This window comes from Zea mays, chromosome 6 (genome assembly GCF_902167145.1).
Source record: "Zea mays cultivar B73 chromosome 6, Zm-B73-REFERENCE-NAM-5.0, whole genome shotgun sequence".
Classification (NCBI taxonomy): Eukaryota; Viridiplantae; Streptophyta; class Magnoliopsida; order Poales; family Poaceae; genus Zea; species Zea mays.
In genome coordinates, this window is record NC_050101.1 from 164,263,643 (window position 1) to 164,280,073 (window position 16,431).

Sequence of the window (16,431 nt, forward strand, 5' to 3'; positions counted from 1 at the left end):
ATTTGACCACACCCAGTTGCCCCCAACCACCACCCTAGTCCGGCCAGCTTTCCTCCCACGCCCACCCATTGGAAGCTCAAGGCCGGAACCCAAACCGCCATCTTTCTACTGAGAGGAAACTATGGCCGAGACAACAACTCGCCCGAGTGACCCTAAACTAGTCCCTGCAACTTGCGAGGCCGCAGTAAAAGTAATGGCAAGTGTGTGCTGCTGCTGCCCTGGCGATTTTCGTCGCGACGAGTGACCATGACCGGCACCACCTCCCCAGTTGTTTGTTCCAGTTCCAGGTATATAAGCGAAGCGCCCGCCTCTCTCCTCCAGCTCCACCACCACCAGCTCCCACCCCCACCCATCCCTTGCCCGTTCGTCCTCCTCCCTCCCCTCTACGGAACAGAACAGCCCTGCCCAACCAAAGAACCTTGAGAGCCTTGAGGTGGGGTAGGGTGTGTCTGCCTGGCACAGAGAGTAGCAGAGCAGTGCAGAGCAAAGCAGTCAGGCAAGCAGCAGCAATGCCGTACACAGCTCCGCGGCCGTCGCCGCAGCAGCACAGCCGTGTACTGAGCGGCGGCGGGGCGAAGGCGGCGTCGCACGGGGCGTCGTGCGCGGCGGTGCCGGCGGAGGTGGCGCGGCACCACGAGCACGCGGCGCGCGCGGGGCAGTGCTGCTCGGCGGTGGTGCAGGCGATCGCGGCGCCCGTGGGGGCGGTGTGGTCGGTGGTGCGGCGCTTCGACCGCCCGCAGGCGTACAAGCACTTCATCCGGAGCTGCCGCCTCGTGGGCGGCGGCGACGTGGCCGTGGGGTCGGTGCGCGAGGTGCGGGTCGTCTCGGGCCTCCCCGCCACCAGCAGCCGCGAGCGGCTCGAGATCCTGGACGACGAGCGCCGCGTGCTCAGCTTCCGCGTCGTCGGCGGCGAGCACCGCCTCGCCAACTACCGGTCGGTCACCACCGTGCACGAGGCCGGCGCCGGCGCCGGCACCGGCACCGTCGTGGTGGAGTCGTACGTGGTGGACGTGCCACACGGCAACACCGCGGACGAGACGCGCGTGTTCGTCGACACCATCGTGCGCTGCAACCTCCAGTCGCTGGCGCGCACCGCCGAGCGCCTCGCCTAGAGAGACGAGACCAGACGAGACGAGAGCCCTGCTGGCGGCTGGCGCCGGCGCCTTGTTTCTTGACTCCGTCGTGTTCTTTTGCCCTCCAAGGGGAGGAGATCAGATCGATCCGTGAACTCGATTGAGGTTCTAGGATAGCCTGTGTTTCGTTTTCTTTTTCTTTTCTCTGTTTGCGACACAGAGTACAAATCATTGTATGGGTGTTGCCTGATATCATTAACCCTTATTCATCACATCACATACATGTACAACCTTTAAATTAGCCGTCTACCTCCCTTCCCTCTTGGCATAGGTAAACCACTACTTGAGGAGAATGATATTAGATGCAAATTTGTGCTGTGTGTGTTCCTGCGGTTTTAGCACCGTTTCTGCAAAGAAATTTATGGAAACCTGAATACAGATCGGGTAGGTGGGGTCAATTCACGAGATCAGTATACTGTGGAACGAGTTGCACGAAGCAGATGCACATGGAACTTGATAAGGAGCATTCCTATTTCTTCTACTAGTGATTAAGGGCATTGTTTCTTTTACCAAACAAGCACTTAATAAAGTTTTGTGCTGCCAAAGCCAAACCATGGATACAAATTATCTTAACCATCCGACAGTCTGACTTCGTATTTCTTTCCCCCATGACATAAATTTTATCCGTGCCCTGAGATCTCAGGTGCCATGCCATCCGCGTGCGTGCACGTCAAACAATCTTCAAGACGCATACGATCCGTGCAGTGCCGCCGCACGCTATTGGCACTACGAAGTAGCAGTCCAAGGACAAGGATATATACACAGATGCCCTGGCCCCTACCATTCGCCGAGAGCCTTTCGCAGCATTTCAACATTGGCGTCGTCGACCACTGGAAGAGTCCCTGACGCAAAATACCCGAGTGTCACTTGGTAATGGAACTTAGAAAATTAGAAAAAGAAAAGGATCTCTATGTGTGTTTGGTTTGAGGTCGAAGTAGGATGATGCGGGTGTGACACCGTCTCCTCAATTTTTTAGGATCACATCGTCATTAAAAAATTACTCTGGTGTTTATCTCGCCTCTACTTAACTCTCATTAAAACACTATAGAAACTATAGTCGTCCCTTTCCATCCCTCTTTATACATTCAACCAAATACACTATAACTTTATAGGCCCATACAAAATCATCCAAAACTGAATTCACTCGAATTAGATGTCACATGCAACGTCTGAGCTACTCTGTACTTACTATTTAGGTCCTCAAACTTAGCGTGTTGTGCCACTTAGGTCCTCAAACTTCACATGTTTTGTTCCCAAACTTTTATTAGTATATTTCAACGTTTCACTTAATGCCAGCATTCTATTTAAACAAATCTGATTTTGGATGATTTTGCACGGACTCACAAAGCCAGAGGACTTGTTTTCCCTGTTTTGGCAGTTCAAGCAAGTAACACAGCGTGCAAAATTTAAACCGCTACTCACCAAAAAAATCCCCCGTGAAACGCATTGGCGTCGCAGTCGCAGGTCGCACGCAGCCAGCAAGCGGCCCCACTTGGCTACTACCAACTTGTTCGTGAAGTGATTGTAAAAATGTGCAGCTCCGTACTAGGAATTTCGGGAGCCGAGCCCTAGGATTCCCTGCCGGTGCAGGGAGATTTTCACACGCGATGGCCTGGCCTGACACCGGTGCAGCTGGAGCGACGGAGTCAGGGGTACAGTGCAGGTGGAGCTTTTAACCTGGTGCCAGCCATGGATCTGGGGCTGACGCACGTACGTGCGTGCGGACGTACCACCCTGCTCGTCTTTGGCACCTACATATACGTGCCAAAAATTTATCGACTAATTTTAGCACCTTAATCTTTAAACAAACTAGATAATAAATCGCCTAATTATTAGTCATATGGTTGACAAACTGTTTACTCATTAGTCGTTTGATCTTGCTAATAGATGCTAATATATCGTGTAAAGAGAAAAAGACATCTATTAGCTAATACTCCAAACATGTCCTAACTAATTCTTGCTAGCTAATTATTTGTCGGCTAATAGTTGGCCACTGGCAAACAATTAGCCGCAAGGATCCAAACAGGGCCTAAATAGACTCATATTAAGCACAACACGATCCATAGTGCTTTGGCACGACACAAGCACGATTCATATAGTTTTAGTGCCAACATAGCACGAGTCTAGTGTCGTGTTTAGGTCTCCACCCAGCACGATGGGTTGGCACGAGCGCGTCACGATTATGTGGTCGGCACAACTTGGAGGTCTATAGATGCGATTATGATGTGTACATATGATTGTGATTTGTTATGATTTCAATCATAATAAATTAACTTTATAATGTATATGTCGGTGTTTTAAACATCGCTTCGATAAGTAAATTTATACTGGCTTGGACGAAATATCACTAACATCCTGTCATCAACGGTACCGGCACCATTGATGATCAAAGCTCATAGTAGGGGTTATAGGCAGGCGAGAGAGGGAGGAGAGGCTCCCAAATCTCTTATTCTTGGTAGAGGTGGTTACAAGGTGGAGTCCTAGCTAAATCCTGGCTTGGCGGCGAAGCTCCGACCTCCAGGTTCTCCTCTTGTTTGTCGGTCTTCTAGGCGTCGTATCGTCTAGGTCCACCCTTGCGTTGTGCTCCCTAACAGAAGAAGCTCCAAGTGACCTTTACCAAAAGGGCGTCCTTCGTGCGCTCCTCTAGAAAAGGGATCCCCTTGTGTCTTGGGGGTTGGTCTCCTCCCTTTATAAGCTAAGGAGGGGTAGGCCCATGATGGCTTCCTTCAGAAAGATCCATCGGGGTAATGGTAAAACTACGTCTTATCATGGGGTAAAGCCACACGTGCTTCTGGTCACCTGGTTGTCCCGTATTTTTTTTATTACGGGCAACGTGGGTAGCGTGGGACTGAGCGCCATCATTTGGGCTATACCGACCCTTGGCCTTCATAGCCTAGGGCTCGGTGCGGCTCGTCGTGTTGCGCCCTGCCAGCGGCCTACGCAATCAGGCCAAGTCCAGATAGGTCATAAGTGCGCCGTTGGCCAGAGATGCGTGGGCCATACATGCACCGCAGTTCGAGGGCCTCGTAGGTCATGAGTGCTTTGCACCCCGAGAGTTCGTAGGTCATGAGTGGGAGGCAGATCGGCGCCTCTGTTGTGGCTCGGCGCTAGACGCAGTTAAATGCGGTCGGTCATTTAGGATGGGTCGGTCTTGGACCCGGCGCGAGATCCACTCGAGTGGTTTCCCTTCGACACGTCCGCCCCCCTATCCGGTTCTGCCACGCTGGACCTCGGGGTCGGTGCCGCGGGGCTCGTCAGGGGCATGTTTGTCTAGGGTAGACATTACATGTCTCCTCCGGCTAACCATCGTCCCTAATTGCTAGAGGCCTTCTCTATGGTACTTACTGACCGGTGGGCCTCAGGGACCAGGGATCATATCCCGACAGTATACATGTTCAAGTTTTAAAATTATATATATTCTTAAAGATCTTCTATATTTTTGAACTCTCAAAGTAAAATAGTGTATGGGCTGACACGCCCACTATTATGTGTTAGTGTCGGCACGACACGATTAGACACTATATTGTTGTGTCTGGGACAATATCTAGACACTAATATCAACACGACACGACACGATTACCAATAGTGCCTAATATTACGTGTCGTGTCGGGCGGCCCATTTGGCCATCTATGCCAGTACTTAGTTGTTGATGATGGTGGTATTGATGTGTGTCGGTGTAGAAAAAGCTACACTCACAAAGACCAGCTAGCTAATTGATTGCATTGCATTGATTCTCTGTCCTCACTCTGTTGCTCCACTCTAAAATAAATGCACATCTCACTTTTAAGGAGTTATTTTTTAAAAGTTTAACTAACTATATGTAAAAATATACCAATACTTATGACGTTTAATAAGTATCAATGGATTAAACATATAATATACTTTTATAATATACTTATTTAAATGTACAAATATTGATATTAGTTTTGATATTTGTAAGCAATTTTTTTTTAAAAAAATGACTCCTAGTAAAAGGAGATGTACAAATAACTGTGGACCAGGGTTGTCTCCTAAAAAACAGTTTTGACTCTTGCCATCCTTCGCAAACAACTCCAGCTCTAACTCGTCTAGAGAATATTGAAATTCGGTAGGGTTGAAATCCTATATGATGGGGAATATATCAACCCTAACAGAAAGATTATAGTTATTAAATATTAATTCAATTAATAAATTTTGATGTATGTGAACAGTGTATGTTGGGGGATACCTATAGAGGTCCTCGACTCTGTAACTACTTATGTAAAGTCCTAAATATCTCAGAAAAATAATAGATTACAAGTCCGGTTTTGAAACAAAACCAGCACACACTTGGCTCTAAACAAAACAGAGAGCTCGCGACATGGCGTGAATAATAATAAATAAATGTAAGCGGCTACTTGGGCAAGTTGCTGCGGCGAGGCCAGGCCATCATTTGCCGACCCCGTCTGGTCAAGGAGAGCTGCTGCGCTGCGGCCTCCCCCCGATTCCATTTGCGAACGCGTCCGTTTCTTTTTTTTCCTTGACAAGTTTGCTTTCGCCATCGCGTTCTCCAACTCGGCGCGCAAGTTGGGGTCGTCGTGGCGCGTGCGCTTTTGCACCCGGATGAGATCGACACACCCGCTTCGAATGCCAACTGCCAAGTGCCAAGGCTTCGGGTCTGGCCTGCCTGCCCAGCTGCTGCGGCTGCTTGATCGGAGGACTCTGCGACTTGGCACTCCATCGGCCGGAGCTTCTTTCCTTCTCTCCGAAGAGAAGGGAGAGAGAGAGAAAACCTCGAGCACCCACCGTCCCCACACCCAGCGGCGCAACTTGGCCCCATACGGCAGAAGTTCTCCAAAGCATATACTCCATCTCGAGCATGCGCACGTCACTCACCGCTTCATCGAGTCACCGGTCACCGCCTTTGTTGGTTTGTTCCGTCGTGCCGCGAGCCGCGTCGACGACTGCCGTTCCGACTGCCTCTCATGTCTCTCCGTCAGTTCCAAACCAACCCAGCGCCAGCGAGCGCAGGCGGGCGTCCCCTCCTCCTCGTTCGGATCGTCGTCATCCGCGCGCGGGCCCAAATCCGAGGGAATCTCCCGTGGCCACTTGCCCGCCCCGCCCAGGCGCCTGCGCCACGAGCGGTCGCATGGCAAATCTCGTACGGCGGCGAGGCGATTTCCTCGGTATAAGCGCGCGTACGCTGCCACAAACATTTCTTTTTTTCATGTGTAGTGGAACTACAATCGACATCCGCTCTACTAGCAGATAGAGCATCTCCATAAGATACTAGAAAATCACCCCTAAAAATAGTTAAAGTTTTGTGAGCAGGGCCGGGCCGGCATAATTGAAGGCCCTGTACTGATTTTTTTTTTCTTTGTTAAGAATAGATGATACAGATTAATCTTATTTATTAACAGTGATTGAATTATTAATGTAGGAAATGGCTTAATAACGGTAATGAATGATCTTAACGTTCGGATGTTATGCCAGCATGTGCTACCTGCACTTCGCCATATAGCCAAAATGAGTTGCATGAGAGATTGGTACTCGCTTGTTACGACAAACACTATGTTTTATTTTTATCGAGCTGACTTAGCTAGACTTTCTAATCATTACTAAAATTTGTATTGATTAAATTATCACTAACTATTATTATTTTAGGGGCCCTTGGAGGGAGGGGGCCCTGTTCTTGTGCACTGGTGGCACATGCCTCCCGCCCGAGCCTGTTTGTGAGCAGCCTAAAACATATTAGACATGCAAATTTTTTTTTGTCTTTTCTCAGACAGTGCACCTAAATATAAACCTAATATTTAAACTGGGGCCACAGCCCATATTTATTCACAGGCCATGTTCGTTCACAGCAGCACACAGTTTATTCAGCCCATATGCAGGTGGACAAAAATTGCACAGACAGCTTCGTGGTTTTATTTCCATTTCCTTCTAATCGTTGTTTTGCCATGCGCTGTCGCTGCCGGTGAAGATTTCTTCTACCGCGCCTCTGTCGCCAAACGCCGGCTGGGAGAATAGGCGGCGGTAAACTGGAAAGTTGGGAGGGGGGGAGAGTCGTCAGTGCAGAGAAATCATGAAGCCAGCAGCGGAGACGTGAGCTGGGCCGGCGGGAGACGTTTCGGGCGTCCCAACAGACTTGTATTTGCTAGGTTTCTCTTCGGCTGTGGACGCTGCATAAAGGTCCTGTCAAGCGATTTAGCAGGACAGTTTTAAAGTGTTTTTTTTCTGGAAAAAATATGTAGAGTCGTTCTAGAGTAGTCATAATCCGTGTCCTCTCTAAGGGCTTGTTCGGTTAGCTCTCAATCCATGTGGATTGAGTGAGATTGGATGAGTTTGAATCCCAAACAAGTCAAACTTCTTAAGAATTTTTTCCAATCTCATTCAATCCATGTGTATTGAGAATAACCGAACAAGACCTAAAATAGTTTTACTCTAGAACATTTGAAAAAAGAATCCTTTGCGGCCACACGTTGCTACTATTGTTGTCCTTCGCGGCCATTGCGTCACTTCAAGCCTGCTACCGAGGTTCGCTAAGAGGTGGAGAAGCCATAGAAGTCGTTCTTGTCTTGCTCTATGTTTCTCTCACATAATTGCAAAAACTCCACAAGAATGTCAGGTCACTTCATCTCCAAGCCCCACACCTTCATAGAGCATCTGTTTGCTTATGTTTGGTTAATTACATTAAATACATTCAGAATAGATGTAACCTGTGTTTGGTTGTATGCATCAGAACATGCACCATAAAAAAGTGTATAAATAAATTTTCAAATATTACATAACATATGTGGTCGAGTTTTGTTTAAAAAAAATATCAGGAACACAAATATTAAATTGGTTCGGTGATTAAATCTTTTATTTGAAAGATACGATAAAAAGCGTTCGCAGTTTGTGTGCTTCAGTGCTTGTGTGCCGTTGCATGCATCGCCATGCACTTGGCCTGGAGGGGGACATAATCAGCTCCGGAACATCACAAGTGGGGCTGATAGGCGATCACTTTTTGCATCTACTCAGCATGTATGTTCAGAGATGGAAATCAATTAAGTTGCACTTGAATTCTTTTCGGAGAAGGAAACCAGGGCCTGTTGTTTTGCTCTCAATTTATTCCACGTGGATTGAGTGAGATTAAGTGTGTTTTAACCTTAAATAAGTTAAAATCTTTCACAATTTTTTCTAATCTTATCTAATCCATATGAGATAGTAATAACCGAACAAACCCTCACACAGAGATTGTTCATGGACCACGATAATCCCCTAGGTGAGATTCCACTATTCCAGTCCCATCCTCTACCTCCCTATGCCTTACCGAGAGGAAACCAAGGCCCGTAAGCTCTTCTTCATGTTTTGCTAGCGACCTCTTGTCGTTGTTCATGGAATCCCTTGTCGGATATCCTATTTTTGCTAGGAAGGCATCCCCATCACACCATGCTCATCCGCTCCAGAATCAACAACCCAAATCTCCCTATACATTCAACTCTTTAACTGGTATCCAGCTGGACTAAGACCATAGCCACAAACCTATCACAATATACAGGCACCAGTGGACACATGATTTATACCTAAGGTAGTCGAGAACGAAAATAATACCATGTATAGTTTGGTACTACATATATATAATTTCTATCAATTCGTTGTATGAGTAGAAATAACTAAAATATGTTATAATGTATTTAACTCATAAAGTTAGGTTGCAAATTACATATATTTGTATTTTTAGCCTAAACTTTGAGTAGTAGTTTGTTTTTGGAGCAAATCATAGAGTAGTCGGGGGCCTACCCATAATACCCTTTGGGTCCGCCCCTATATACCGGTGCATACCCTTGTCCCTATCACTAATCAACACATGTACAACGACCATGTTGGTATCTAAAGGATATACACATGAGTAGAGAGGGTGAATAGTGTTATAAAATTAACACGGTCTAAGATTAATTTGATAATGCGGTATGAAACAACATAAAAAATATATCTACTGATAGATATTATCTATGACGTTAGAACAGAACAAAGTTGAACTAATCTAACAAGATTAACGCATAAAAGAAAAATCGACAACTGATCTAACCATAAAACCGTCATCGCAATAAATTGAAAGTGCAAATTTACTTACAATATTTTCCTAGTGATGGTGAGGAACTCGAGCGGACATGTGAGAAACACTTCCTGAAAACTTGATTCGCCAGCACCCATGCAGATCGTCAGATGGTCGGCGCCGGTTCGAAGACATCGGTCCCCCTTATCTGCTGCACAACAGACCCAGGGACAACAGGGCTAAGAAACGACGACACAGAGAGTTGGAAAAGTGAGGATGAGATGTGTGCACGTAGCACCGTCGTGCACTAGACGTCTCATATATATTTATGGCGCCTCAAAGTCTTAGATTCGATCTGCTAAATTACAGGAACCGCCCTCAGGTACCTCTCTAAGTTCAACCGCTCGGAGATTTCGCATGTAACGTTTGTACCTATTACTCCTGGTTGACATGACAGTTTAGGTGTGGTATTCGATAACTAAATAAACAAAAAAACAAAAATTAACTGCTGATTAGAACATGACACGATTGCAAGTCACGCGATAAATTACGTGAAAAAACACGAAACACGAGCAAGCGTGTGACAGCCTTCATAACCCTTTTATTTATCTCATGTGGAGAATAGTGAACACTCTCATATATAAGTTGGTTCTCTCGTACCTAGATGAGCAATATGAGACTAAAGTCTAATGTCATCTCCACACACCACCTTATTTATTTGAATCGCGCCTCACACAAATGTGCCAAATTTCTGTGTTTTCACCATCTCTACGCTTTGAATTTGGACTATGTATCCCCGTGATTAGTAGGAGGACCAACTGCATCACTCTCACCATCTCCAAAACGTATATTCAGCAGCAACACAAAAATCATTATTGCCTTGCCTCTGTGATCCATGTACAATTAAACAATGAAAGAACAAGAATGTTCCATGCCATGTTCAAGAGAAAACCACAAATAAAAGCCACTGAGTCATGCTACGACACCTACTGCAACACTTAACTACAAATCACACATTTTATAGTGCTATTGCTAACTGCACCCCACAAGAGCAAACCAAAATCGTTACCGTGTACGTGAATTGTTTAGCACTAAAACTAATGGATTGTCAAACCACGCGTAGATCTGTACCTACAGAATCACGAACTGCACACAGTTCATAAATAACGATAGGTACTTATTACGGAATCCAGCACAGTTCACATACCTGTTTTCAGTCTAAACAAATTGAAACAAATAAAACAAATCCATTAGTGAGAGTTTCGTTATTTTGGCGGCAAACCACAGATTGGTGCACGGAGGGGGAAGCCTGGTGTGGGACCTTGGTGCCGTCGACGTGCGATTGCGATAAAGAGGAACAAGTGGTTACGAGCTAGAAGAGTTGGAGGCGAGGTGGACAGTTCCAGCTTCCAAAGGCTAGTGCTCTTGTTCATGGTGGCAAAGGCCAGCAGCATCGTCCAGAGGGGGAAGGGGCTCGCGAGTCGGGGGAGCAGGTCCACCGCATCCATGGACCTGAAGCGCTGCCGCACTGCTCCTTGTTCACAACCGTTTCTATTCGAGGGATAAACTATTTCTATGGTGGCGGGTATCGACATCGTTTGTCTGTCAGGCTTCCGATCAGTACGATTCAACGGATGAGGCCTGCCTGGGTTGTTAGTGGTTACTTGACGGCACCAAAGAACTTGCATGCACAAAAACAAACCCCTCCTCTTCTGTACACTCGAAAGCGGGCAAGCGGCTGACCCACTGTAACACGAACCTAACGAAACTACTACAATTCACTCACTGCGCTTCAGCTCACGTTCTGGTCACTCATGCCCAGATGGCGAGCATGGACATCAAGCCAGCTCCCAGCAGCAGCGAGGCGCTCAGCGCGGCCTGCAGGGGCGCGCTGCCCTGCACCCGGGCGCTCATGAAGTCCTCGCGGAGGATGTCGACGAGCGCCATGTACACCAGGATCCCCGCGGCCGCGGCCTCGAACAGGCCCTGCACGACCAGCGCCGTCTGGCTCGTCTCGTCGTACGCCGACGATATCCCGATGCCGATGGCCACGCCGATCGGGGTCGTCAGGGAGAAGAAGACTGCCATCGCCACCATTGACCTGAGGCGAAATTTGGCCTGCGGTGGAACAGATAGGAAACCTTTGTCATCGCGCTAGAATAGAACCACGAGTGATATTTTCAAATGGGCTGACTTGATATTCAGCCTACGTCCAGATATGAGGAGTACCGGCCCAGTTACTGTCGCCAACAATTTTTTTTGTTTAATAACATCTAGCCCTCAAGACAAAATTTTAACCTGGTTTATAAGAAAATTCAGACCTAAAAATCTTACAAACACACACAAAAATCTAGAAATCCGGAATACAAGCCCTAACAACTAATCCACGGCAACCCACCTACACGACAATTTACTTATACTAGTTGGTAATACAAAATATTATCTAAAATTACCTTAAAACTACGACACCTAAAATATATTTTAGGAGAAATATAGAACAAGAAGATGCGGCGACGTTTTCCTTCAATTTTAGAGGATTGGTAGGTTCTGCTGAGTGCTAAACTGAATAAGAAGAAGAAGATGCGGCGACGTTTTCCTTCAATTTTTATAGGATTGATACATTCTGAACAACGACTTCAACCTTCTCAATTGATGGCATATAGTTTGGCGGACAAAGACCCTGATTGAGCACTTGTAAACCAGTTCAAATCGGAAACAGCAGCGCGCTCACCTGGACGATGCACCCGCCGAGGCCGATGCCCTCGAAGAGCTGGTGGAACGTCAACGCCGGGACGAGCGGGCGCACCGTGCTGGGGAAATCCGAGGCGCCCAGGGACATGCCGATGATCAGCGAGTGCACCACCACGCCCAGCTCCAGCACCTGAATTCAGAACGATAATAAAAGCAGCGGAAAACATTCACGTACTGCGCTTGCATCGTGGAACGTAACGTACGTACGTGCATGTCGCTGGGGGTACCGTACCTGAGAGACGACGCGGTGGCGTACGAGGTCGTCGTCGTCGTCGTCGACACCGTGCGCGTGGCCGTGGCGCCCGCCGCCGGAGGCCTCCTCGGGGTCGTCCCCGCCGAGCTGCGGTGGCTCGTCGCCGACCGCCGCGGCCTTCCGGCGCAGGTACCCCGTGGCGACCGTGTCCACCACGAGCGTGGCGACCGCGGCGAGCATGGCGACCGTTCCGGCGAATGGGAACCTGGCCCACGGCCCGCCGGCCGCCGCGAGGCACGGCGAGCCCAGCGCGTCGAAGGCCGCGGGCAGGATGTGAACCAGCCCCGTGGCGAGGATGACGCCGCCCGCGAAGGCCCTGACGGCGAGGAACGGGCCCGCGCCCGGGCGCAGCGCGGGGAGCCTGCGCCCCAGCGCCGGCACCGCCGCGCCGGCCGCGCCCCCCGCCAGGATGAAGAAGATGGCGATGATCTTTAGCCGCAGCGCTCCCGCCTTGTCGCGGCCCGTGGCGTCGTCGTCCGAGCAGTCGCACTCCGCCGTGACGAGAACGGGCAGCAGCGAGACCGCGACGAGGGCGTAGAGCGCGGCCATCGCTTTCGAACCTGCAGCAGCTCTGCACAGTGACGACGACGCGGCGCGCGGAGGCTGTCACTGGGCACGGGCACGTCGCACGGGGTTTTATTTGTACCCGTACGTGTCTCGCCGCGTAAGTAAGGGTGTGTTTGGCATGGCTCTGCTCCACCCCAGAGCAGCTCTACTCAAACTCTGGGTGGAGCAGCTCTGCTCCAGAGTTTAGATTGTTTCTCATAACCAGTGGCAATGGCGGGTAAATAACTCAAAACTCCATGACTAGGTTGCTTTTTTGGAGTTTTCAGAGCAGCAAAAGAGGTACTCCAAAAAATTGTACTGCAGCTCCAAAAACTCCATAGAGTTTACAACTCTGGAGTTAGGGTGTTTGGCATGCTCTGGCCAGCTCCTCCTTGGAGTTTTGCTCTGGAGCCATGCCAAACAGGCCCTAAATTCAGGGGTTACGAGACGGGAAAGCCGGCCAGGCTCCGACTCACAGTGCATTTATCAGCTGGTTTGGGCGCACGCAGACAGGCATGGATCGTTTGGACGTTTTCAGCGCCCCTCGCGCGCGTTTGGCCGGTTTGATGAGTGGGCAAAACAGCGCAGCCAACAAGGATGATGCTGCCGCGAGCCACGCGGCGACCACGACGTGATTTTTAGGCCTTGTTCATTTGTGTTGGATTGGTGGGTCGAAACGATTCTTAGCCGGATTGTTTCTCTAATTTATATAAACTTTGATCAACTGAAACGATTCCGGATGCAATTCGACGTAAACGAACGAGGCCTTAGGGTTGCTGCCGCTGTTGGTGGGTGTTCGGTTCTTGACGGTTGAGAAGCGCTTTCAGGCGCACGCAGGCGCTTCAGAGTTCTGACAGTTGGGTTGCCCGTCGCCAGCTTGCGTTCAACATCTTGTTGCATTGCATGACAATAACGTGAGCAGGTTACCAGTTACACGTACTTACGTTACTTGTCAACCACTGGCTGAATGATCAGATAGCTCAGAAAGGGCAAGCTGGTACTACACTATATGACTAAACCACCATAGCGGGATTAGCGACGGCTATGCTCATCTGATGCCATGTGCAGACTCTACGTCCTCAATCTAACAAATAAACTACACCAATAAAGGTACAACAGCCCGGATAGTTTAAGAGCTTCAAGTCTTGGGGAACAGTTTAAATACACAGACGACTTTTGGCATGTGTAATGTGTTGCCACAATGTCGACATTCTGTATATATACTGATCTGCACCAAACACCAGACGGTTTATTAACACCTGTAATCTCGTAGTGGCGGCGCTCTATGTAACATGTAAGTACGTACGTAACGGGTCTAGGGGTTGACTATACTCAACTTGGCCATTTCGTATAGTAATTTTTTTTTCTACTATCCAGAAGCTCTCGCGAAAGACAGCAGAGATGCGCTTGCAAGATTGGTACAAATATAGAGGCACACCAGCTTTTTTTTCGCTTCAAGTGGAGTTGATGCGTACGTGCAGCAGTTGAACTTTTCCTTTCTCCTTTTTTTGCAATCCTCAACAAATTGGTTTCGTAGCTTTTGTTGTTTAGCGATATAATCGCACTTTTATTACATGCTTTGGTGGTGATTTTGGTATGTGCTGCTTCATTTTTATTGACAAACACAAATGGTGAGTTGTTAGGTCATGAATTAAGAGACTGTTTTGGTTGCTTGTCTAGGCAAGATTGCCTTCGCAGTAATATAGAGACTCGATTTGATACTCCAAAATAAGGACCTCATTTAATATAGTCTCTTAAGAGATTTTTAGGAGATAATTGCAAAAAAAGAGACATATTCTTAACTGCATTTATGATTCAAAGGCTCATGATCACTGGGGGATCTAGGATTTTTTATCATAGGGTATGCCATCTAAAAATTTCATATATATATATATATATATATATATATATATATATATATATATATATATATATATATATATATATATATATATATATATATATATATATATATATATTTGACCAAACCAATTGACAATTCAGTGATAATTTCTACATCAAATTATACATCTCAAGATTTTATCGGATAGGTCTTGATGTCATAAGCCTAAACACAAAAGAAGCGCAATCTACAAGATCGCTGGTGCAACATCCTTTCTATATTAAATATTATATACACACACGTTAAGTACGCGGCGTATGCCAGGGCATACCTAACATAACTGCTAGATATAATGCCCCTGCTCATGGTTGTATCATGCAGTTCCTTAGTTGTCTCTTATGCTTTGAAAATCGATTCATGGTCTCATGGTTAGGGCATATACTTTACAACTCTGAGCCTCGGAACGGTTTTCAAATATAAGAGACAATTAGGAGTCTATATAGTACAATTCTAATAAGTCTCTAGATAATAAATACAGTTAAGGCACAATATGTATAAAGAGTCGTGTAGAAACAAGCTCTTCACGAAGAGCCCGTCTCTTGATTTTTTTTCACTTAGCCTACTCGAATCCCCTCATTTAATTGGGTTGTACATGACCTAAGGTAATCCAGGTTTTAAGAAATATCGTACGGTGATTTAAATTCTACTCAGACTATAACTTAATAGAGGTGTGCTATTAGAACTTCTAGTTTTATTAAAACTTGAGTATAAAATTCTACTATGTGTATGACTCCTATTTACATGTACGAGTTTTAGCAAAGACTGTATAAAAAGATATATAGGCTATAGGCAGTAACCAAGAATTTAAGCCAATTCAGAATTTATTCTTTGTTTCTCCACTTCTTTCTTTTACCTCCCAAACCTTGTGAAAGTATCAAACTGAAGTTAGATAGTTTGAGCCAGATACTACCATAGTGGCTTCGTAGAATGGTTCTAACAAGATACATAACTTCTTTGACATCTCCCAATCATTAGGCGAAGGCTCATGTGTGGATTTGTGGGTCATTTCGCCTTAAAGCTTCATATGCTCTTCTATACTTCAAAGATGTCTTAAGAATATGATAGGTCGAATTTCACCGGGTGAGGACACCGAATGTAGGGTGTTTCTCAACATCGAGTACAACAACTGTGTGGTCAACTTGAGGAGGAGGTGCCACCAATGAAGATATTATTGGCGGAGCAGGAGAAATGTCGAGCACGACCGATGGAAAGGCAGTAGTGACACTTCACACCAGGGACTTTCCCCTTAGATGTGATAAGGTTGTCCTTCCCTCTCTGGTCTGCATAGATCAATAGACGATATTATTAAGTCAATAACAGTATCAAGTGCCTGTGCTAATTATTGGAAGAGGAGAGAGGGCGATAGTGACGACAGCGCGAGTGAGGGAGAGGGCGCGGCGAGGATGCGAGGGAGGGGGGGACTAGACGCAACGAGGTCGCATGGGAGGAGAGGGGTCGATGACGACGACAATGCGAGTGGGGGGAGAGGGTGGCAGGGACGTGGGGAGGGGGAGGCTTTTGTCAATGGAGTCGCAAGGTGATGATGAGGGTGAGAGATGATCCAAATAATATTGTCCATTATACTTGAATGAGTAAGTGATAGGTTATCCAGCGATCTTAACCATTGACTAGGTGTATGCCCGTGCGTTGCTACGGAGTAAACATGTTATGATGAGATGCAGAAGTATTAATTACTGTCCTATGCTTTTGTTAGTATCTTTTAAAGGTTAGAATATTTACATACCTTAAAAAATGTATACTCCGCCATAAAAGCAAACTATCACGAACGTTTTTATGGATTTTACTATAGTTATGTAAACATTCTTAACCTGGTATCGAAGATGC

The 16,431-nt window shown here is 47.1% G+C and overlaps 2 protein-coding genes across 2 annotated transcripts; one reads left to right on the forward strand and one right to left on the reverse strand.

The window, feature by feature from the left end:
• The first annotated feature begins 342 nt into the window (after positions 1-342).
• LOC100216590 (uncharacterized) lies at positions 343-1,344 on the forward strand. The gene has a single exon (NM_001143005.2). The coding sequence runs from the start codon at positions 510-512 to the stop codon at positions 1,110-1,112; it is 603 nt and encodes a 200-aa protein (NP_001136477.1). The 5' UTR covers positions 343-509; the 3' UTR covers positions 1,113-1,344.
• Positions 1,345-10,779: 9,435 nt separating this feature from the next.
• Positions 10,780-12,739, reverse strand: LOC103630465 (zinc transporter 5). The gene is made up of 3 exons (XM_008651517.2): positions 12,117-12,739; positions 11,865-12,014; positions 10,780-11,251 (listed from the first exon to the last, which is right to left on the reverse strand). The coding sequence occupies exons 1-3, from the start codon at positions 12,684-12,686 to the stop codon at positions 10,946-10,948; spliced, it is 1,026 nt and encodes a 341-aa protein (XP_008649739.1). The 5' UTR covers positions 12,687-12,739; the 3' UTR covers positions 10,780-10,945.
• Positions 12,740-16,431: the final 3,692 nt, after the last annotated feature.

Coding starts and splice junctions, on each gene's coding strand:
- LOC100216590 (NM_001143005.2), top strand. CDS start 510: ATGCCGTACACAGCTCCGCGGCCGTCGCCGCAGCAGCACAGCCGTGTA.
- LOC103630465 (XM_008651517.2), bottom strand. CDS start 12,686: ATGGCCGCGCTCTACGCCCTCGTCGCGGTCTCGCTGCTGCCCGTTCTC. Junction 12,015..12,116: donor GCCACCGCGTCGTCTCTCAG/GTACGGTACCCC, acceptor TTCTGAATTCAG/GTGCTGGAGCTGGGCGTGGT. Junction 11,252..11,864: donor TCGGCGGGTGCATCGTCCAG/GTGAGCGCGCTG, acceptor GTTCCACCGCAG/GCCAAATTTCGCCTCAGGTC.